At 40.1% G+C, this 25,002-nt stretch overlaps 1 protein-coding gene across 1 annotated transcript; it reads left to right on the forward strand.

Moving 5' to 3' along the window:
• Positions 1-376: 376 nt before the first annotated feature.
• Positions 377-24,793, forward strand: evi5l (ecotropic viral integration site 5 like). The gene is made up of 19 exons (XM_085356106.1): positions 377-618; positions 4,152-4,341; positions 5,450-5,674; positions 6,521-6,595; positions 6,819-6,944; positions 7,162-7,305; positions 7,538-7,627; positions 8,403-8,500; positions 8,780-8,840; positions 8,936-8,989; positions 9,504-9,536; positions 10,362-10,502; positions 15,035-15,151; positions 16,555-16,695; positions 16,789-16,965; positions 17,376-17,522; positions 18,139-18,234; positions 18,380-18,475; positions 24,476-24,793. The coding sequence occupies exons 1-19, from the start codon at positions 377-379 to the stop codon at positions 24,791-24,793; spliced, it is 2,571 nt and encodes an 856-aa protein (XP_085212232.1).
• Positions 24,794-25,002: the final 209 nt, after the last annotated feature.

Here is a 25,002-nt window from a genome sequence, read left to right on the forward strand (position 1 = left end):
GTTTATTTTTGTCATTGTGTGCACTAAGGAGCATAAACGCTTGATATCGTTTGATATCATGATATGATACTTTCATATCGCATCATTATACTGGTATTATCAGGCAATATAGTATGGCACCTGTGTATTAACTTATCAAGTTAATAATAATGACATGAACTAAACTATGTTTGGTTTTTATTTATTTAGCCTTTGCTCACATACATTTCTTTTAATTCTTGGCAGGTTTGAGGACCTCTGATCATATAGGCTTGCCTGGTGGCCAATCAGGCAACAGCCAGGCTCACTAAGGAGGGAGACATACAGTGAGACTGGGAGACGTTTTTTTTTGAGCACACCAGCACTGCTTTACCCACCTCACGCCAACCTCAGCGTCATGTCTATCCCCAGCGGCAGCCCGGAAAGAGAGGGCTCTGGTGGGGCTCCCCCTCAGCTGGAGTGCCCTTCCTCCCCACCTGGCATGGATCCAGATCCCTCATCGAATGGCAGCCCTGTGCTCAGCCCAGACTCCTCTTCCCACGATGCAGTGCTGTCAGCACCTGCAGCCTCCCCAGCAGACTCCGAGAACTTGAGTCCTGATGAATTAGAGCTGCTAGCCAAACTGGAGGAGCAGAACAGGTAAGATCAGTAGTTGTCATTGTTGTGTTAAGCTTTTAAACTGAAAACACAGCAGTTTTTTAGCTTCAATGTGGCCCAGGATTTATTAACTATTTGACTTTTTTTTTTCTTGTATAGGAAGCCAGTCAAATCAAAGTCTTTGTAACAAACCTTGTAGCACCATATCAGACTAAAAAAAAAAAAAAAACAACAACTGCGTGAGAGCTGCAAGTTTAATTGCAGTTTTCACAAGAAAATGAAAACTGCATGTTTAAGAACCCTGTTTATGTTTGATGCACTGATTGAGGCATGTGCAAAGTGTTATAGCAGCACAGCATTGTTATCAGAATGCAGTAGTCTCTTTTTGCAGAAAATCTTCCCCAAAAAATCTGCTTCTGCCTTGATTTAACACGGAGATGCCTGAAGAGATTCGCCTGTTCACAGGGAGATGAAGCTGAAAAGACACTAAAGCGTGTTGCATGCCAGCAGTTATGACTTCACATTTGGCACACACCACTGAGCACAAGGACAACAGTGAGGATGAACTGCTGTTAGAGTCACCAGGCAAATCTAATAAAAACACTTAAAAAGATTGGCAACTTTGGCCCAAAATAAGCATTTTTTTTTCCTCTGCAGATTTACTCACTATTACATTGTCAATATCTGCCTCATCTCACCTGAAACTCTGAATGAATGTCTTGGTAATTGAAAAATTGGAAAATTACTATTATGTTCATGCCTGTGAGTGTATGTAAACTTCTTACCACAACTGTAGATACTGTGAAGGAACGAGCTGGTTAGGCATGAAGTCACAGAGCAGTTACAGAAAAAGTAGATTTTATTTTATCTAAAATTGCCAAGAAAACCCAACAAATTTTTACAAAAGTTAAAATATTTTTATGAATCCTTGAAAGAGATCAAATAAATAGCTAAACTCAAGTTGTGTTATATAATCCCCTGTTCAGTGTTGGGAAGGTTACTAAAATGTATTCCACTACAGATTACAGAATACATGCCCCAAAATGTATTTTGTAACGTATTCCGTTACATTACTCAATGAGAGTAACATTCTGAATACTTTGGATTACTTAATAATATATTATCATGCTTTTTACAACTACATGACTGTACTATTGCTGTGTGATTTATTACTATTACTGAAGGCTACTCGCCATACCAATACCAACTAGATTTTTAAATCTTAATATAAAATGAGTAACAGTAGGGTGGACATTAGGTAAGGCTGCACTTTTTGCGGCGATCACAAACTATTCAGCACGTATATAAAACAGGTCCCATAGTAAAGGGACCTCTGGCTAATACGTCGGGTTGCGTGTCGGGCTGGTAACCGAAAACTAGTTTTACTTTCTTGCCTGGGTCAACTTTGCTAGCGAGAGGCAGAGAGAGGCGTTGAAAGGCTGCTCCAACAGAACTTATTGTTTCGGAGAAAAACACGAACACAGTGTACAGTCGAGTCTTAATAGCTTACTTACAACTGGGCTACACTGCCCATGAGGCTACATTCTTTAGGGCTATGCCTGTAACACTCTGCCTATTGCCTTCATATTAAATAATTTTTTGAACAATAATTTTTACAAATATTTTGTCACATCATTATGCGGGCCGCAAGTAGAGGTGACAAGGGCCGCGACATTGAAACACAGGCATTAGAGGCTCTTAATGCGTGTTTTGTTTGGGTTTCCACCAGCGTGGAATTACCAAAAATACAGAGGGGACAGCCTAACATATGAAACAGGAAAAGACTCCTGTGTAATCCCTTTTTTTTTTTTTTTTTTTTTTCTTTTTTTTTTTTTTTAATTAACAAAGTAACCGTATTTGGAATACCACCCTTTAAAATGGTAACTTTAATGGAATACAGTTACTCATATTTTGTATTTTATATACGTATTCCATTACTCCCCAACACTGCCCGTGTTAATATTACAACTAACTGCTCAAACAGAACAGACCCAAAATCAGCTTAAACAAACCAAAGACTGACCCGACGAAGGAGAGATAAAAATACTGCCTCATCCGATCAAATGAGAGACACAAGAAGAACATACACTCTAACAAATGAATTCATTAGAAGGAAACAAACCCAAGAGTTATAGTTATAGTAACTATTGGTTACTTTATATTAACATAAATTAATTAGAACTAAAGTCAAGAGTCCAAGGAAATAGTCCTGCATTCCTGGGCATTCCAGGACGTCAGCAGCTAAACGGACTCCACGGCATACTAAGGTTAAACTGTGTACCACAAATAGAACCAAGGTATTTCAATAAATGCTAAACAATTACGAGAATGATGTGCGATATCAAAGATTGTGTTATCAAGTTTGTGTTCGTGGAACTCAATTATGATGAGAGGTTCCCTGCAGCAAGGAGCCTTCATGGTGTTACGGCTTCTTTCTAGGATTGTTAAAGTTCACATATGGAACAGAAAGGAAACACACAAAGGTACATCTAGATAGAAATTCGCATTGAAATTACCATTTTTGACATCCAAGTGTAATGGAGTCAGGCATGATGGAAAGTAGGATTTATAGCAAATATAAAACTTTTCTGGTTTTCTGATTAATACAGCTGAATTGTGTAGCCTCTGTTAATAGTCACGATAGCGGGAGGGTCACATGAACCACCATGGGGTTCACTCAAGACCAACTTTCTTTAGAGAATAAAATTTTATAATCAAAAAGGATTAAAATAAGATACTTTGCAATTTCTATGTTGTGTGTTACTTCAGGAAGCTCTGTGTTTCAGGATCTATTTTTCCAGGGATAAATTTGAACATTTATTTTCTTGGCTTCAGAGAAAATAATTGTTGTTGTTTTTTTAATTCAAGGTTGAGGTTTAATCTGTGTTAGGTAATGTTTAATCCCACACAACCAGGAGCACTAGCCTTTGCATTGGAATTTGTATTTATAAATGTGTTACCTTAAATAATCCACCACTGCAGAAGGAGTGTTTTCATTAGGCTGTATTTACTGCCATCAAGCTAAAATCCCAAGAAATCACATTGAGAAGAAGAACAACAGTAGCACATTTTCAGCTTCACAGCCAGTCCCAGCAGAATGGTCAGAGTGCTGGACGGAGGTGTAAAGTGACTTAAAAGAAACCGACATTTGAGGTCAAAGTGGACTGAACCTTGGAGTAAAGAGCTGCCCTTCTTAAATCACATCACCTCTGCATTTTGCTGCCCTGCTGTACAGCAGACTCCACAAGGACTTAAAGGAAATCACTCGCCCCAGCCTATATTTGAGTTCGAGTTCTTCCAAATTCAAACTCATAGTTCAGGAGCATTTTAGCTTTAGCTTAGCATATAACCATTAAACGCCCTTCCCACCTAAATAAATGAATAAATAAACCAAGGGGAACATGCCTTGCAGCTGCTGGTGCCTCTCTAAATTTAGCATTTTTTGCAATGTCACATTCTGCCTCTCGCTCTCGCTTATCTTAGCTTAACTCTCCAGTGTGTAACATAAATAAGCTCTCCTGTGTGATCAGTCATAAATTCAGCTTCCTGTTCTCATAATCTGTGTCTTCACGCAGGTTGCTGGAGGCTGATTCCAAGTCCATGCGGTCAATGAGTGGCTCGCGACGCAACAGTGGCTCCTCGCTGGTCTCCAGCTCCTCGGCCTCCTCAAACCTGTCGCACCTGGAGGAAGACACGTGGATCTTATGGGGCCGCATCGTCAACGAATGGGAGGAGTGGAGACGCAAGAAGGACAAACTCCTGAAGGTGAGGGGAGAGTCTGGCACTTGAAGTGGAGAATGAAGTATTTGGAAGGCACATGTGGTTTTTTTCACTGAGAATGAGTCACTGAGTGCGATTCAAAATAAGAACACCAGTAAGGAAATTATGAGCCTCCTCATTTTATTTTTATAGTTGGCGGGTCACATTTCACAAGTCGATTTTCCAATTTGTTTCCTAATGTCTAGTGGCTGGTTGGTCATTTATAGCTTTGCTCACAGACTATGACTGGTTTATTTCTATTCGTGAAGGCACAGTGGGTCTCCTTTTTCTAGCTGTCTGCAAGTGTGCTCAAAAATGTCTCGCAGTGTTACCCTCAAATTCAGCACAACAAAAACACTATTGGTATGAAGCTGTCTTTTTTGTTTGTTTGTTTTTAATACAGTAAAATACCAATAATCCCCTCTATCTGCCCTCTGCCTCCCATCCCTCTCTTTGTGTCTCTGTGTCCTCCATCACAAAAAGACTAAACCCCCAGGGAAGACAAGACGGATGAGAGAGGACACAATAAAAATGAGTCAGGGGAACCTGGGAGCTCACACAAAAATCTATAAGCAGGCTATAAATGCTGAAAATAGAAAATAGCAATCCATCATAATTTACAACTGAGTGTGATTACAAAACGATGCTAGATTGTCCTTGTAAATATAAATCTGTTAGCATTTCATAATTGAGTTTGCATTGATGTCTTTTCTTCTGACGTGCTTTAATATCTGTAAAATGACATCTTTCAGTATATAAAGAGGCTGGGTATTAATAATGGATTGCATTTATATAGCGCTTTTTGGGGCCCTCAAAGCGCTTTACAATTCCACTATTCACTCACACACCGGTGGAGGCAAGCTACAGTTGTAGCCACAGCTGCCCTGGGGCAGACTGACAGAAGTGAGGCTGCCATATCGTGGCTCGGCCCCTCTGGCAATCAGCAGTAGGCAGTAGGTGAAGTGTCTTACCCAAGGACACAACAACCGAGACTGTCCGAGCCGGGGCTCGAACCGGCAACCTTCCGGTTACAAGACAAACTGCCAACTCTTTGAGCCACGACCGCCCTGTACTCTATTTTAATATAACTCGTTTCACTCTCTCTGTCTTCCAGGAGTTGATCAGAAAGGGCATTCCTCATCATTTCCGGGCCATCGTGTGGCAGCTTCTGGGCAACGCCACAGACATGCCGGTGAAGAACCAGTACTCTGAACTGCTGAAGATGTCCTCCCCCTGTGAGAAGCTAATCCGCAGAGATATCGCCCGCACCTACCCTGAGCACGAGTTCTTCAAAGGCCAGGACAGCCTCGGACAGGAGGTCCTCTTCAATGTCATGAAGGTGAGAACTGCAGCGTTTGATCACCTCAAGGTCTGAATTTATCAGGGGGAGGGGCTTTTTTGTGTTTTTGAAACATGGTTTATCATCTGTAAAAACGGACTTATTTACACTGTGAGCTTTGAAATATGTGTATTGGTCACACTGGAGAAAAAATAAGACCAAACCAAAAATGGTTACAAGCACTAAGCGCTGATTTTGGTTGAGCCGCAGTCTTCAATCACTCTGTAGTGTCACTGTAGCACAACAGATGGATGAACAGTCAACTTTCTGGAATTTCCTTCACTTGCTTTCTTAAATGACACATCTACAAATAAATGTCTGGATAAGAACGACTAATATGGATATGTTGATTTAACAGTGGTGTGAAATTATTGTATTTAGCTATTGTATTAATTTTTTTTTTTAATTCCGACTTTATTTCAGAATGACAGGAAGTGCTGTGTAGTTTTAATGAAACCCTAACATGCAAAACTAAAAGCCATTTTTAAACCTTTAATCTTTCTGCAGCAAATGGAAGGATTTGATTGGCTGTGTCTTTTTGATCAGACTGGGTTTTACCTTCGTAATGTGATTTTTTTGTTCCTGGGGAGAAAAACAAATTGCAGAGACACACAAAAATGTGGAAATATGTTTACTATCATGGAGACAAGCTCGTTTCCTGTCTGCAAATCAGTCGAGCTCCCTTGTAGCTGAGCTGCTCAGGAAATGAAGGGACCTCTGTTGACTTGTTGGTCCTGTCGCTAGGTCTGATTGTCCTGTCACAAATAAAGATGTATTTTTCTAAACATACAGAACATAGTAACTGAAATCTGTTGTGTGTGTGCATCCTTTTTTTCCTTTTTTCAGGCGTACTCTCTGGTGGATCGAGAGGTGGGCTACTGCCAGGGCAGCGCATTCATTGTTGGATTGCTTCTAATGCAGGTAATTGTCAAACGGTGTGCTGCAGGAAACTGAACCATAAGAGAATATTTTTGCTTCAAGGCTCAGCACATTTTATCTGTAAACAATGTCTTTATTATAGCCACAGTTATTTATGTAGCAGGTCTTTGAAAAATTAAACTGCAGTTAATTTGTTTTTTGAGATGGTGTATAATACAGAGTCCAGCACAGTTTGATTTCTAACAATCTTCTCGCCTTCTCCCAGATGCCAGAGGAGGAGGCCTTTTGTGTTTTTGTTCGTCTGATGCAGGAGTATCGCCTGAGGGAGCTCTTCAAGCCCAGCATGGCAGAGCTCGGTCTCTGCATCTACCAGTTTGAATATCTGCTACAGGTAAAGAGGAAGCAGGAGCGTGCATCTAAAAAACGATAAATGTTGCAGTGTGAACGCTCTCCACAAAGGGGCAGCAGATCTTTCTTTTCTTTTTTTCTTTTTTTGATCTCCAGCACATCACTTCCTTTTCAGGTATGTTCTCTTGGGTCTATTTTAGTTTTTTGAGATGTTAACTTTCTTTCCTGTTTTTGTTTTTTGTTAACATTTGCGATTTCAGGAGCAGCTTCCAGAGCTGAATGTCCATTTCCGGTCCCAGAGTTTCCACACTTCCATGTATGCCTCATCCTGGTTCCTCACGCTTTTTCTCACCTTTCTCCCTCTTCCTGTCGCCACACGCATCTTTGATATTTTCATGTATGAGGTAAGAAATATACAAAGCATACAAAATATCAAAAGATCGGTTATAACTGTGGATATGTTCCACCTTACTAATTGTGTTTTTCATATATGTGTGTGTATATATATATATATATATATATATATATATATATATATATATATATATATATATATATATATATATATATATATATATATATATATATATATATATATATATATATATAAAAATACAATATCTGACCTCTCTGCAGGGCCTAGAGATTATCTTCCGTGTAGGCCTGGCAATCCTGCAGTACAACCAGACTGACCTCATTCAGCTGGACATGGAGGGCATGTCACAGGTACGCAGCTGTAGCTTTGCGGTGCCTTCTGCAGAAATTGTTTTGTGCACAGATTGAGCCATGAGTCAAAGGCTGAACGTCCCACTTTCCTTTTTGCACGCAAGCTTCCTGAGCTACAAATCTAAAGTTATGATCTAATTTGATAAAAATAAGCTGCTCTCGTTTTACGTCCATTCAACGTGATTTTATCTGATTGTCTTCTATGAAATGGAACACTGACTTGCTGCTGAATTTTACACTATGTTTGTGTTTAAATTTTGTGTCCGTCAGGCAGCGTCCACAATCTGGATTTACAGCAATTCAGTAGAAAACGTGTAATTTTTTGTTGCTCACTAATAAAAACCTTTTAGATAGGTGAATTTGATCTGGATCTTAATTTCTTATCTTTGATCATTTCTTATCTTTATCTTCCTCACAAAACCTACGGAAAAAACATTAAGTTTGTACCTGTACATTTCCCAGTTTTTTGACTTGCACTGCAAACTTGAATTAATTTGAATACTGTATATGCTTCCAGTTCCTAGAAGTGCATATACATTTTTACGCATGCCAAGTGAGACTGTCATGTCATTAAATCAAAGTATATTAAAATATCTTAGTTTCTTTTTTTGTTTTTGTTTTTTTAAGCAGGAGCTCCTGGCTTGCCTCAAGGCCTTTTGTAAATCTGTGGCTGTTTTTTCTTCACTCATTAAAAAAAAAAAAGCGAGTCTCTGCATCTTCATTAAATATGAATGACCATCTTTGTCATGTGCGTTTCTCCCTTGGGGTCTGCCAGCATTTCCAGAAGGTGATCCCCCACCAGTTTGACAGCTGCCCAGACAAGCTGATCCTCAGGGCCTACCAGGTCAAATACAACCCCAAGAGGATGAAGAAGTAAGAACGCTCGTTAGTCGGCTAACAAATAGTCAGACTTAAAGCTGGAGAGCCTTTATGTAGACCAGTGAGAGCTTTGTTTGTGTCTTACTAATGCTGAGGTTTCTACACTTAAGCGTGTGCATGGTTGTTGTTGTGCGTTTGAGCTGTTTAGGTAACTTCTGAAAGTTGTTTTTCTGCGCTGTACACCTCAGATCTTTGGCTTTTAAACATTATAGTTAAAAACAAGGAAGATTGAGGTAACATTACGTTTTCTTACTGTTGTATCTTTCTCCTCAGACTTGAGAAAGAATACACCACCATCAAGAACAAAGAAATGGAGGAGCAAATTGAAATTAAGGTGCTTATATCTTGTTTGTTTGTACTGCAATAAAATATTTGAAAAGTGAAGTGAAGCAAACATTTTCCACTTGTCTTCCTTCTCTCTGTGTTCAGAGGCTACGCACAGAAAACAGGCTGCTGAAGCAGAGGATCGAAACCTTGGAGAAGGTGAGATAGGCAGATGTGACTTCAGTTTATCTAAATGCTAATAAACATGAGAACTTCACTGAAATAGAGAAATTGGATGAGGCTGAGCTAACACGCTTCACATTTTGAGTCTAGTTAAATTCTGTGTGGTTCGGGGTTGAAATTTACAACTGACGAATATATTGTTATTGGTTTTCTTTCCTGTGTGTGTGTGTGTGTGTGTGTGTGTGTGTGTGTGTGTGTGTGTGTGTGTGTGTGTGCACCTGCGTGTGCCCGCCTTTTGTGCTGTTTCAGCACGCTGCTTTTGTTCATATTTTCCTCTTCTGTGAAATTGTTTTCTGAATGATCTCACTGCTGCCTCTTTATTCCCTCACAAACATGTCTGTGTTTGGTATCTCAACTTTTTCTTACGTCCCTCCTTTTGGAATTCATCCTGGTTTTTCTTGTGTTTTATCCTTCCTGGTGACCCACTGCTTTTCACTCTCTTCATCTCTTTATTTTCATCCTCTTGTTCCTCTCCTTCGTTGCGCTGTAGGAGAGTGCTGCTCTTGCAGACAGACTGATACAGGTAGAGTACTGTAAACCACTTTCCCACTGACCTTGCTGTCCTTTGTCGTACTCACACTCTGCTCCTCTACCGTCCTGCATTGCTTCTCTCCCTCTCCTGTAACAGCATCCTGCCAAAAGTGCATGAAAGCTTTTTGTTTACATCGTATATTTGTCTCTAGCCCACAAGACAATCCTTTAATGCCTGAATGCATGTAGTATTTATCCATGATGGAGACTGATGACGTTGTACAATCCTGCATGAGGCATGTTGAAGTTCAGCTATTACTATCATTCATTTATATTTGAATACCTACAATTAAGGAAAATTTGAATGAAATGTACATTTATTTGCTTTCTTGCTAAACGCTCTAGAAGGTATAGATACGTGATTTGATATTGAATGTGTTTGATTTAATTTGTACAAAATTGTAGAAAAAAATACACCAGAAACTTGTTTTCTTCATGGTCATGCTTGAGATCTAATAATTGTTAAAAAACAGAGACTGAGTTTTAAGTTTTTTATTGCTTTCGGATACAGCCAGGTTAGCTTTCTGTCTGTGTTTCAATTCATCATGCTAAACTGAGCTAGTTGGTTGTTAGCTTTAGCTTTAAAGGACAGATGTAAGAGTGTGAGTGATATCCTCAGGTAGGCGATTTACAAGAAAGCAAATAAATCTCCTTACTAAAATGTTGACTCTCAGTATGACATGAAGCAAAGTTCTCTATAACCATTATATTGTTGTTTTGTCTGGAACCACCCTTTTCCCCCTGCATAGTCTGAATTTGAAAATTGCACTCCACTGACGATTTTAAATGTCATCCTATTTTGGTCACACTATTCCAGGGTCAGGTGACTAGGGCGCAGGAAGCAGAGGAGAACTATGTGATCAAGCGAGAGCTGGCGGTGGTGAGGCAGCAGTGCACCACAGCTAGCGAGAGCCTTGAGAAAGCACAGGACACCATCCGAGAGCTACAACAACAGAGGGTAAAAGAATGAATTAATAAATGAACCAAGATAGCAAGATGAACTGTTTCCCTCCTGCCTACAGTCTTTATTTTGTCCTATATTTAACTTACAGATAGGCTCTGTAAGCTGTGTATTTCCTGATAATGCTTTTACTGTTTGTCAGATTATAGAATAGAATAGAATAGAATAGAATTCAACTTTATTGTCATTGCACAGGTACAGGGCAACGAAATGCAGTTTGCATCCATCCAGAAGTGCTTTAGTGATATAGATATATTACAATATATATTAGCAATAATATAGATATGTGAGTATATTACAGAAATGGGTCTATTATGGTATGTTATAATGTACACGGTATGAAGTATGTTGTGAATATTCTATAACTATAAGTATGTACAGGCTGTAGTGAGTACAAGCTATGTACAGGATATGAACAGGATATAAATATGAAAAACTATACAGAATATGAAATAAATAACTTTACAGAATCTGGGATATACAGCTATACAGAAATGGGAACTATGCAAGTTGTAAACAGTTGTAGGATTAAAGATTATCGAATGTACAGAATGATTATTTACACAGAGCTATACAGTAGTGCAGTTAAGATAAGTGAGGGTGTAGATAGTTTCTACAGAGGCTATATAAAGTGCTAGTGGTTGTGAGTGGTGGTTCAGTCCATGTTATTATTGTGTTTGAGGGTACAGTTGTCCATTGTGGGTGTGTGTATGTTCAGTCCATGAGTTAACGTGGGTCAGATGTCAGGAGGCAGAGTTCAGGAGTCTGACAGCTGTGGGGAAGAAGCTGTTCCGGTACCTGGTGGTCTTAGTCCGGAGGCTCCTGTGGCGCCTCCCAGAGGGCAGGAGGGTGAAGAGTCCATGTGATGGGTGACTGGGGTCTTTGATGATTTTCCCAGCCCTTTTCAGACACCGCTTCCTGTAGATGTCTTTTATGGCAGGAAGTGGTGCTCCGGCGATGCGCTGGGCAGTTTTCACGACCCTCTGCAACGCCTTCCGGTCCGAGGCAGAGCAGTTCCCGTACCAGACTGTTATACAGTTGGTCAGGATGCTCTCGATTTTGGACTCAAAATCAGGGCACAAATGTCGCAAACGTTTAAGTGATTTCACTAGAATGCAACACAATTTGATCAGATTTCAATGTCAGTATATCAAAAGGTTTACAACTTTGTCAAGTAACCGAATATATCAAAGTTCACTTTGTTGTCAAAGACACACACACACTCTAGTATGATTGTTAGTATGAGCCAGTCATAGACTGTATATGGAAAAAGGACAAAGCCACTATAGCATCATTTGTGAAGCGCCAAAGTTGCCCATCTGGCTGGCGCCATGTTGGCCAATTGTGGAAAAATTTGGATTGGGAATCTTCCTGGTGACTGATTTCTTAGTCAATTAAACATGGGGTAAAAAATCTGACTAACCGACTAGTCTAAAACCAAGAAACACTCAGATATTAAGTAAATTTGAGAACCGTTTAATGCCAAAAACTAATAACAAAGGCTTTTTAAACACTTAATCAACTTCTTCAACAATGAATCATTCCACTTAACTAGATTAGTCATCTAGTCGACTAGTCGCACACATCCCTAATTTGGATGAGAGAGTGGTGCGCAAACTTGTCAGCTAACTCACGCAAGTTAAATAAAATATAAGTAAAATATATGTATAATTACAAATATACAATTGTTCCAGTACTAACACAGTGGGGAGGTTAAGCTCAGTGAATTAGCAGGAAGCGATTAGCTGAAGCTGGATTGGTACCCGTCAGTCAGTCTTTGCGGCGATGTTTTCAGTTTTCAAACTCAAACGTTGCAGCTTGGTATGAACAGACTGTCAGACTGACTCATAGTAATGGCTCGTTTAAGTTATCCCATGGTGGGAGTGATGTACTAATGCTATATTTTATACAAGCTTGTGGAAAACGGATAAAAAAAAAAACAATTGGGGCCGACTGCGCCTCTCAAATATGGTCAGACTGGTCAGACTAGCGTTGATTTGTTTCCGATATGTTCTTTATGCTGCTTTGATAACAAAGTAGTGAGTCACGCATTTGTATTTTCTCACAAACCTTCAAAGAAAATCGGTGATTAACCCGTGAGCTAACCCCGCAAAGGTGCAAAGCTCAGCACCCAAAAATGAAACCGTTCAAGTTCTGTTTTAGCAAGATGTTTACATACAGATGAGGCACAAAGACTTCTACAGTTTTCACACCATGGAGGTGAGGTTTATGAGGTGAAATCTAGTTAGTCTAGCTCTGGAGGAGAGCCAAATAATGTGGAACCTATCACTGTCTAAAAAATACTGTTGGACGCCAGTGAAGCCAGTCTGACTGTTACGGGTGCCATTCAACAAGCTTTTAGTAATGGAAATATAGTTACTCCCAAAGGACAGAACAAAAAGAGATGTGAGCCCCAGCTAAAACAAACAAAGAGGAAGAAGACCATGAACCAATCACACAATGGGCCATCGAATACAGGCTTCTCACTCAAACTAGTCCTGGAAAACTAGAAGAACAGAAACCAAACTGAAAACAGTAGTTCCAGGAGCTCCCGACTCAACCTGTACAGAATAAACAAAGCTATGAAAGCAACAGATTGGTAAAGCTTGTGCTGATGGAGATCTGGTGGGATCCAAGACGCCAATGGCCGACCCTCCTGCTCCACTTTCTCCGGGTTTATATTCATGCAGCAAGCCATCAGCAGCCAACACTAACAATAAATCTGCAAAGAAAGAGGGCGCAGGTTAATCAGGGTGACAATAAAAAACTGGACCAACAGGCTGAGGTCGCACGTAACACTGATGGCGGCTGTAAAGGTTGCACGTGTACATTTTACAGAGCAGCTGTTTGTTTTGAGTTGTTGTACGTGTGATACACAGCCTGATTGAAAGTAATAGTGTGACTATGATTAAATGTTGAAACTTGTTTTGTTAATGTAGCATAGATTATTAAAACGTGGTTTCAGTTAAACACTGAAGGAAAAGCTAATCAAACTGTATTTGGTGCATAGTACTGTAAAGTTAAAAGAAGTGATCCTACATTATAGGATGACTGATTTTTGTTTTTAATTCATTCAAGTTCTGTGAGTCACATGATATTGGAATTATTATACAAATTAGAGTTGGGTGTAATTTAACATGTAATTCATGTATGAACTGTTTTTGCCTCCCAAAACAGTATAAATAACATATTTTAATATTATTTATTTATTTATTTTTACATATAATATTGTTCAAGGAAAAATATGAAAACTGACTTTCCAAACATTTTTATATGTACGAGAGACTCTGCTTCTCTACTGTGAATTTCTAGTAAATATGATGTTTAGTATAGTATTTAGTATTTAACGCCACATTGGGTTTAACAGAGAACACCCACATTTGCTTTTCCACATGAGTAAATGTATGCATGTCAGTTTCTGTATGTTCCGCAACCGCTTTACTGACTTACTCAAAAAAAAAAAAGTTTTGTGGTCTTTGCCAGTGCTGTTAACCAAAGCTTTGCTCTTAATATTTATAGGTTCAACTCACACCTACCTGTGGGAAGGTGGTGTGAAGAGCAACAGCACGATGTGAAGGGAGCAGATGGTTCACTAAAATTATAATTTGCTTTGCTTTAAAAGAAAAACTCCAGTCACTGATTTTTCTCTAAATGATGTCATTGTTACGTGTGCGTCTATTCCAGCTCAGATTGCTGGTACCCATCACCCACCAGGGTTCACACACCTCCAGACACTCTCAATCTTCTTTGATAACCAAGACTGAGAAGCCAAAAATGACAAATCACGAATCTTGCAGTCACGCTATGTACTTGCCCGATTTCAAGCGTTTGTAATTTGCCTCATTGGAAAGTATTTTTCCACTCAGCTCTCTCTTTTTTTTTTCTTTTTTTTTTCTTTGCTGCTTTCATATTCATAGCTTTGCAGTTTCCCCTTGATGTGGTGACATGTTAGTGTACAGTAGCATGCTGACATCACAGACAGCGGGACACAAGTGCACCTTCATGGCAGCTAAATTTAGGTTGTCGGCTGTTTTGAAGGTTGTACACAGACATTTCTAGGCGTAGGTAACATATTTGGATTTTACTCGCTCACTAGTTGCAGTTGAGAATGGATGCTTTTGGTTTATTTTTTAGAAAAGTGTAAGTCTAACGCTGCTGCTGGGAATCACGTCCATTTATTCCCCCACAAATAGCTCGTTGATAGGTCATGTTTCCATCTCTCTGTGGAATTCCTTGTCTCCCGTTTCTTCCTTTTTCAGGAAACTAAATGTAAAAAAAAAGAAAGACAGATACATAACACTACCTTGAGTTTTCACCCCTTGCAAGATTGTGGTAATCTTAGCTGAACTGTTAAACTGGTCTGCAAATGAGAGTGAAATGGAAGCCAAGCTCTGTTCAAAAACCTAATTGTCTCATCAATAAATAAATATCAGTATACAAATACCAGGTAGAAAAGGCTGCTCAACTAAAACTAAAATAAATAAAAGTTGACCTACATTATATCTTTAACACTAGGATGTTTGTTTCAGTACACAGAGCAGTTTGTGAGCAATCTGCAGACCGAGCTGGAGCAGTCGAGGCTCCGCGAGGCCGAACTGCTTGGAGCTCTGAAGGAAATGCAAGACAAGGTGCTCGATCTGGAAAAGGTGAGCTCACAAACATGCCTTTTTTTTTTCTTTTTCTTTTTTTTGAAACTGTGTGAAAGAGAATAGTGTGAACAGCAAGCAGACAGAAGGCGTGTGATTCTGTGAATGTGGTAAAGTCTGTCTGACCGTTAACCAACCTGTCTAACGTTTAATCCAAACACTCAAACAAATGACAGACGCGTTCCATTTCTCAAGCTTTCATTTTCACTTGATGAGGTGTTGGAACACAAACGCTCTGCTGCTTCCCGATGAAGATTTTACTGAAAATTAACTCAAAACTGGACAAACCTTTTGTTTGCTTATACAGCGTCTCAAAGATTGACAAACCTGCTGGTTTGTAGTCAGGAGGTAAACATGCTAATGTTTTTATTAGTGGGTTGTTGCACCACTTTGGTTAGGAGTGAAACAACCTCACAACTGTCTGATGTCTGAACAAAATTTCATATATCAGATAGTTGTATTAATCTATTCCTGTCCCTCTCATACTACATTTAATAAGTCTGTCGACTCCTGGTCGTCAGGATACAGATGCCGCTGATTAGGCATGGTCACATTTAGCAAATGTAATATCTGATCAAAACTGAGGTTTTCATTCAGCAGCGTCACAAAGCAGGTCAGTTGCTACATCGGCCCCCTCGTCACCAATTTCAAATTATCTGCTAAAAAACTTGATTCTGTTTTTGACCAGCATTTGAACGCTTGGCGAGCTAAAGCTGTTTTTCTTATCTAGGAAAAACAACATTTCCTGTAAGTCAATAATTTGAAACTAAACTCCTATGCTTTCCCATGTCTAGATTATTTATCTCCCATGAATGTGCACCCCTCAGTCTCCTCTGGTCCATCTTCATTTCAGCCAGAAGTTCTCACCACTGCTCACACATCAGCTCTATCATTGCTTTCTTTTAGTCCTGTAAGATTTAGAATTTTAAAATTAGATTACCTACATGCAAAGCCTCATGTGACCAGGCTCGTGTTTAGATATAGCAGATCTGCTGAGACCTTACTCTAGCAGTCAGCTTCTCTTATCATCTGATCAGGGCCCATTTCAGCTGTGGTTCACACCACTGTTTGTATATATTATATATTATATATTAAGATGCATACAATTCTTTAATGTGTGGTTTCTATTCAAGTGTTACAAAAGTAGTTATTGTTAATTATTATTATTATTATTATTATTATTATTATTATTAACAATAACGATAATGATGATAATAATAATAACAATAATGCTGTAGGTACTGTGGTACATTCTGTATTAATCACCAAGGTATATTGTGTTTCACTGAAATCTAATAAGGATTCCCTTCCTCATAAAACCTTTCCCATGTACGTCTTCATATATGCATTAGGCTGCGTGTGTGAATTTGCTAACTTATAACCGTGAAATGTTTACTATCTAGAGGAGCAGTTGCCTGCCAGATGAGAACAACTTGGCGACCCTGCAGGAAGAAGTGAAGCAAATGAAGCTGAGGGAGCTGGAGACGCTGCGCTCATTCAGGGAGATGCAGGAGGCTGTCACTGAGCTGAACCAGCGCTGGCAGGTAAAATGGGAACAGATCTCTCATCTGTTTGGTGGAGTGCATGAGTGCGCATAATGTACCAGCGGCCAGTTACACCTGTCTGCTCTTTCGCAGCATCATATGTCCCGTAGCAGCAGCACTGGTGGTGGGGGCGGGCACTGGAAGGAATCGCCGAAGAAGAACGCCATGAATGAGCTGCAGGACAAACTGATGACGGTTAGGCTGAGGGAGGCTCAAGCCCAGGCGGAGCTCCGAGAGGTTAAACTTAAAGCCCTGCAGCTGGAGAGTCAGGTAGGTGCTGTATAACTACATTGTACTGTCACACTGCAGCAGTGGGCTTGTGAGTCCTTCTCTGATGTATGCATGATTGTGAAGCATAAAAGTTGTCATGTTTGTTTATTTTACACATTTATAAGAATGAATATAACTTGCTGAACTAGGGAAATCAGCCCTGTGGTGTTGGGATATTACATTTTGTTTTGCTTTTTCAATTATGAATGTGCATCGTGCCTGACATGCACATAATGAAAATGAAACAAAGTATAACTGAATCAGAACAGATTTTATTGTTTGTTAATTGTTAGACCATAGTGCCACTTGTGAGATGTTTTTGTTTTCATTTATTGGGTTTTGTTGTTGTTGTTGTTTCATAAATATAAGAGCTCTACTCTCACCATCTACCATTTAACCTCTTGTTTTAGAACCAGATCCACAGCAAACTGATCGGACGCAACGAGCAGGAACGCTCTGCCCTGCAGGACCGACTCCAGATGGTGGCCAATCAGAACAAAGCTCTGCAGGCCCAGCTCAACGAGATGAAGAGGAAGCAGGCCGAATCAGACTGCAAGGTCTGGATAGTGAAAGGTGGAAAGAGAGGCAGAGGAGCAGATTTAACAGAAAAGAGCAGAGTGACGTGGAGAGCAGCATTTTCTTATTATTATCGCCTCTGTCAGTGCGCCCCAGGGTGGCTGTGGCTACAATGTAGCTGCCATCACCAGTGTGTGAATGTGTGAATGACTGGATATGTAAAGCGCTTTGGGGTCCTTAGGGACTAGTAAAGCGCTATATAAATACAGGCCATTTACCATTTTACCATTTAAGAATTATTAATAGGAAACTAAAATCTGTAATAGAAAAAGAAACCTTTTGACTGAAGACAAAAAAAAAAGATGCCTGGAACAGAGAAGATAAAAAGATACATGAGAAATGTTGAAAAATGGTCAGAGCATAAATTCTGGGGTTCACATCCTGAAAAAGATCAACAGATGTAATAGAGGAAGTCTAGAATGAAAGATGAATGACACAGCAGGATGTAGAGACAATTTATTGTTCTTTACTATCTCTAATTGAAATCCATTAAAAGGTTGTCATTATAAAGGCTCACTTATTACCCAGAAAATATTGTTTAACTTTTTTTTTTTTCTTCCTGTCAATGTGCTTCCTTCCTCCCTGTGATGCGTGTAGAGTAAAGAGGAGGTGATGGCAGTGCGACTGAGGGAAGCTGACAGTATGGCTGCGATGGCTGAACTCAGGCAGAAGATCGCTGAACTTGAGATTCAGGTGTGTGTGCTCGTGTACTTCAGTGTCTGTCTGAGTGCATCCTTGAATAAACATTTGGATCTGTGGTCTTAGCCAGTTAAGTGATCAATGTATTAATCAAAGTGAATTCAGCTTTAACCTTGTGTGTCTGAAATTTGATTTTTAGAAGGAGGAAGGGCTGATCCAGGGCCAGCTGAACCACTCTGACTCCAGACAGTACATCAACCAGCTCCGGGACCAGATTGCCGAGCTCAAGAACGAGGTGAGGCAACCTTCTCCACATAGTCACAGACGAGCAGGCTCACATATTCAAGTCAGCCACTTGTCTGAAATGCTGGGTGCAAACAAAAAAACACCCTATTCGTAGGGTTTTATACTAAAACACAGCAAACCTGTAGCTGTTAAAACTACATACCAATGCAGTATTCACCATGGAAACATGAAACAATAGAAACATTTTTCAAAGCTGCCTGATTTTTTTGTTGTTGTTGTTTTTTTCCACTCCAAATGATTAATTAATTGAATATTTGTCAGAATAATGAGTAGTTTAAACCATTTCATGCTTTGCTATACTGGGAAGAAAAAAAGGAAACAAGTTACGGCAGTTAAAAACATGTAGTGATATTTTAATCCCACTGATGTAAATGTCAGTTCATGGAAGCAGATGTTAGAAGTGGTTACCTGATAAAGATCTTAGACTTAGACTTAGAGAAGCAATTGTCCCTGCCCATCAGTCTGGGGTGGGTTACATCCATTTCCAAAAAAGCTGTCAGTCATTCTACTGTGAGAAATATTATTTACAAGTGGAAAGCATTTATGAGAGTGGCCAGTCTTCCCTGGAGTGGACATCCCAACAAATTCACTTCAAGGTCCGACCGTGCAATGTTCAGACAAATTACAAGAAACCTGAGATACATCTCTTACTCTACAGGCCTCAGTGATCATGTTAAATGTCAACAGTCATGACAGTACAGTTAGAAAAAGACTGAACGAGTACGGCTTGTTTGGAAGGACTACCAGGAGAAACCCTCTTCTCTCTAAAAGGAACATGCCAACATGGCTTAGGTTTAAAATGTTGCTTCAGAGCAAACAAGACTCCTGGAACAATGACATTAGGACAGTCAAGACCAAAGTGGTGGTGTTTTGTCATAATGCACAGCACCACGTTAGGTCAAAACCTAATATCAGCACATATCATATGCATATCAGCACAAACACCTCATACAGACTGTCAAACGTGATAATGGTGGAGGGGCAATTTGCGTTTGTTTTGCAGCCACAGGATGTGGGAACTTTGCAATCACTGAGTCACATGTGAACATCCCTGTATACCAAAGTATTCTAGAGTCAAATGCGAGCCCATTTGTCCATGTTTCCACTGAAGTTTCCACCCAAATTTGGTCATCCAATGGGTCGGTGATCCGAAGCACAGAACATCTAGAAAATCTACAACAAGAAGGCTGAAAAGAAAAGAATCAAAGTGTTTCAATGAGGTCAAAGTCCAGAGCTCAAGCCTTGTGAAATGTTGTGGCATGATCTTATCAGAGATGTGCATAAACAAATGCCCACACACCTCAGTGAATTAAGTAATGAGGAGTGGCCAGAATGTTCCACAAAAACAGATAGTTATACAGAAAATGATTGTTTTCTCTGATTTTTATCAGAAATATTTTTTGCTTTTTTATCATGGACAAAAACAGGACATCCAGTCCAGATAAGTTTTCAAGACACCATTAAATAGAAAGAAGCAGAGACAGACTGGAAACCTGGCCGGTGGACTTTTTAACCATACTGAACACAATCATGGAGAGTGAGAGGATGCCTGAGGAATGGGGAGGAAGTGTACTCAAACTGGTTTTCATGCCAAGGGTGATGTGCAGAACTGTAGTAACTATGGAGATAGAGTTGAAGAGCCACACCATGAAGGTGTTGGACACAGTTGCTGAAGCTAGGTTAAGAAGAGAGGTGATCATCAGGCATCAGTAGTATGGCTTTTGATGTGATGTTTGCTTCAAGTGTTGATGGAGTAGGTCAGAGAAGATCAGAAGGAGCTTCGCTCAGGGTCTGTGGATCTAGAGCAGGGGTGTCGAACTCTTGGTCCGTATATTGACGTGAAGAAATATCATGCAATTTGACCCTTGAAGTTACTTTTTTGTTAGGGAGGATTTGTTTGTTATTGAGTGCGATGTTAAAATAAGTTCTTTAAAAAGCCAAAGATTATTTAACATGAAGTCAATATGAGCAGAGAGTACAAACGTGTTGAGGGATTGGCTGTGTTAGTTCAGTGTGAGAGTTTTTTGTAAAGAAAACAATTTTAACTAGCTGTCAAAAAACTAATGTTTAAACTTGTGTCTGCATTTTTATTTTGTTAAATACGAACACAATTATAGCAGAAGTGCTGCCGCGTGTCTGACCAGAAGGAGAGTACCAATTTGTTTATTTGGTAGTTCAATGAAAGGTTGTAGTTAGTTAAGAGTGAGGGGGAATTTTTTATTTTTATTTTTTTGTAGTTTTTCTTGTTATACAATATTTTAAATTTTAAAAAACAAAACACTATATTTTCAGAAATATTTGTGGGTGTTTGTTTGGGTTTTTTTGTACTACTTGAACACTAAAGTTCCCTCCAATGAGATGGCAGTGACAGCAGTGGCCCACAGTTCATTTAAGTTTGAGACCCCTGATCTAGAGGAAGAATGTGGTAGAAGGCCAAAACAGGAACTGTGACACTGCATGAGGAAGTCAAGAGTGACAGAGAAGTAGTGAGGGTGATGAGGTGTGCAGTAAGAGAGGCAAATGGGTTTAAGGTGAGGGTGACAATAGATCATCGAGTGGCTTTGAGATTCTTGTTTTCAATGGTGATGGACAAGCTAACCAATGGGGTCAGGCAGGATTCTCTGTGGACCACGATATTATGTTGCTTGCTACGATGTTGACAAAGGAATTCCAGATATATTAGACAAAGGATGGTAGATGTGGTGTTGCTAGGCAGCAGGAAAGGCAGGCAGGAAGTCCTCAGAGGAGCTTCATGGATGTAGTTAAGGAGGACATGCCAGGCGGTTGGTGTGATGCTAGCGTGAGATGGAGGCAGATGATCCCCTGTGGGGGGCAGCTGGGGGGAAAGAAGAAGACAAAGACAGAGTATTGCCAATAATTAAAAACATTTCTAAAGGAATAATCCAAGCTGATGTCTCTTCCACATTTTAGGAACAAAAGCAGCTAAATTACAAGCACTCAGATTACTAAAATTACTTATTTATTTTTGTCAGCATACTAAAAAAATCTCTGGATATTTACCAAGAATTCATTAAATACATCCATTCATTATTTCATTAACACGTCACTTACTTTAGACTCAGTCACTTGGTCAGTTAGGTAGCTTTGAAAGGATATGACACCATCCTGGATTTCAGCTACTAAGCTGTGATTGGTCGATTATTTCTTCAACAGGAAAAAAAAAATTCAGACCGGTTTGAATCTTGGCCGCGGTTCGATGCTGTGTTGAAACCTGCGAAAGCATTTAAGCCATTTTTTCATTAGCTATTGATACGTATAAATGTGTGATCATTTATTAGGGGTATAAATGAACAATTTGTTTCACTTTTACTGGCTTTTCAAAATGGCGTGTGACACACAGATGCACATTGTGTGTGTGTGTGTGTGTGTGTGTGTGTGTGTGTAAGATGCTCTGCAGCTTTTGGTAACCACCACAGATGAATCTTGTCATTTATGTACAGTCTCAGAACAGATACCACTTCCACCCCGACACACGCTCAGTTGTTTCAATGTCTTTCTCGTAACAAGAGATCAATTTTCTTCTTAACAGCTGTGTTCTCATTGTTTAGTTCACACTGGACTTTAATTCTGAAAACGGGGGGTCGAAAAGAATACAGAAGCCCTGCTCAATAACTTGTTTTTGGTCTGTTATAGGCTGAGCCCACAGCTCGAGTTCTGCTGATTTTTATGATGTAATTTGACAACATTTAGTGTTATCTTGGGTTCATGAGGATAATCTCCAGCCCTGATTGGAGACAGAAAGTTATCAGTCAGCATACACTTGGGTTTGTTCATTCAGAGAGTGTCTGTGCGTGACTAGGAGGAGGGAGTATGTTTAAACTTCAGAGTGAGGGGGCGTGATGAGACGGCCCTGCCCTTTAGCGCTCCTCTCCTCTTTTCTTCTTGTCACCCCACCACTTTTGATCAAAGCCGTGGTTTTCATAAATGAGACCGAAACTTGCGTGAGTACAGATGAGGAAGCAATGAACCATTTAGAAAAATCTCAGTATAGAGCTGAAAGCGATCATCGTACGATTGAGTCATATTGGCGTTGCTGACACATAATGAGCCATTTTATAAAATGCAGCTGAATTAATTTTACATTTTTACTCGCGCACATTTATTTTGATTCAGGTGGACATTGATTTTTTTGTGAAAGCAAATACTTTTCCATAGCATTTGGAGACTTAATTGTCTGCCAATTTTGATGTTCCTGTTCATATTGAGAGAGACTGGAGAGAATATAACCTATGAAGCCCGGTACCTTCTTATGTTTCTCTGCTGTAGCGTGAAGAGCTCAGACACAGTCAAAATATTTCCACTGGTTAACCACCGGTTTCCCCCTCCCCCCCACCTGCCCGCCCTGCAGCTAGCTTGAGTTTATGATTGGGGGAAAACAAAAACCTCTGAGATTTGTCATGAGTCACTGTGGTACATACAAGGCTAACATGCAAAAGGCATGCATGTGAAAAGTGGTGGCATCGCTGCTGCTCACAAGAAGAACTCTGCACTCTGCTAGTTGGACATCAGCCGCGGAGTAGAAACATGCAAACGCGTCCTTTTATGCTTGTACGTTTCCACAAAGCTACTTTTCTTGTTAACTTGAATAAAATTCAAATCGTACCACCACCTTCACCCTAATGACAGGTGCACGCTCAGATTTAGCTGTAAAGATCCCACAGTCCTATTTGCACATCTTTTAATGGTAAGAAAAAAATGCATCAGTGGGTTTCACAGGGTTTAGGGTTTTTTTTGTTTTTGGTTTTTTTAACACCCAACAACCTGTTTAAAAAAATTCCAATCACCTGACATTTAGTGGCTTTGCAAAGACGTGTCAAACGTATTTAAAAGCATTAAAAACCACTAGGCCTCATGCTACAGTAGTGTTCAGTAACATACACTCATTTGTCCTGTTACTTGCAAAATTCTTAACCTTTTGTCAACAGGTATTTAGGAGAAGAACGTTTAAGATAATACTGTTTATTGCACGGACGTACTGATGAAATTTCTATAAAAAGAAGTTTGCAGGCAGATGGGAGAGAGGTTTTTTTTTTTTCCCTCTGAAATGTAAATACTGTAAATTATATCACTTCAGGGAATTATCTGGGAAGGGATCGGCTTTTGGGAGATGGACTTTGCACATAAACCTTATTGTTTCATCCAAACTGAAGGCATTTTGCTTTTTTTCTGGCTATCGAGTAAGCAAAAAGTCTTTTATGCTGGAGTAAATGAAAATTGCCACCATAATTAATAAATGGTGCTAATTTTTCCCTGGCTCTGCTTAAAAAGTTTTTCTGGGGTATTGAGAAAAAATTTCCTTTTTTAGATTTTCCTTCCTCAAAAACATTTTGACCCTTCTTGTTGACGTAATAAAGTATGAAGGACCCAATTCAAGTAATCAGGTTTTAAGAAACAGCTGTGAGTTTGTTAACCTGGCGCTTAAGGAAACTGAGATAACTGAGTTCTCAGAATTAACTAATGGTAACACACTCTGTTTCTAGGTCAGAAAATCCCAGAACGTTGATTAAATTTGAAGTTAAAGTTTGTTAAATGCGCTTCCTGGAATAAAACCCAGAGGTGCTATAGTTAATGTGCCGTGCCGCTGCCACTAAATGTGTCACGTCTAACCCCAAAAAGAAAACGTGTAAACTAACGGAAGGAAGCTTGAATTCAGGAACTAAAAACAATCTGGATCAGTAATCAGGGTCCACCAAACTGGTCATAAACGTGTTTTTCTACTGTTAAAAATAATCAGCACCAAATACAAATGCTTTTTCCTGTTTTAATAATGCTGCTCTATATACATCTATGTGAGCCAGTTCAGCATGAACATACGGTCTATATTTCAGTGCAATCAGCGTTTTCACAAGATGTTCTAACAACCTGTACTGGCTGGTGATTTTATCCAGATTAGCTGAGGGTGGGGGGGAAATACATCTGAACCACAGCCAGCCTACCTTTGACTAAAAACCTCCTTCTTTGTTCTCAGATCAGGCAGCTGCGAGGACAGAAGGTGACCCCCAGCTCCAGGGTCACCAGTGGAGGGGGAAGTACCAACTACCAGGATCTCTGCCTGGCCAGCCCCGCCTCCGCTGAGGGGGACTTCCTCAGCTCAGATGAGGACCTCCTTCCCAGCCCACTGCCGGCCACCGCCCTTTACCCCAGTCTTTCTGGCCAATGTCACCCGTCTCCACGCCTCGACAGCGAGGGCAGCACGGACAGCGAGGCAGAAGAGCGGGTGCAGACGCATCCGGACCCACAGCAGCTTTATGGCAGCATTGTGTGCGCCGAGGCACTGGATAACTGAGACCTCGGGAGGGTGCTGAGATCCCCTATGATCTGAAGAGACGCTGGAACTGGGATTGTAGTATCCAGTCAAGTCCTCCTCGGCCTCTCCAGTCTTTATCTTTTACTTGATGCAGACATAGTGGCATTGATTGGACCTGTGCTGATCATCACTACCTGTTGTCTCTGCTCCTCGTTACTGTCTCCAACACCTGTTTCCCACACTGTCGC

Source organism: Diplotaxodon limnothrissa, linkage group LG6 (assembly GCF_057381915.1).
Source record: "Diplotaxodon limnothrissa isolate DT_005_m linkage group LG6, D_limnothrissa_male_GT1.1, whole genome shotgun sequence".
NCBI classification, from domain to species: Eukaryota; Metazoa; Chordata; class Actinopteri; order Cichliformes; family Cichlidae; genus Diplotaxodon; species Diplotaxodon limnothrissa.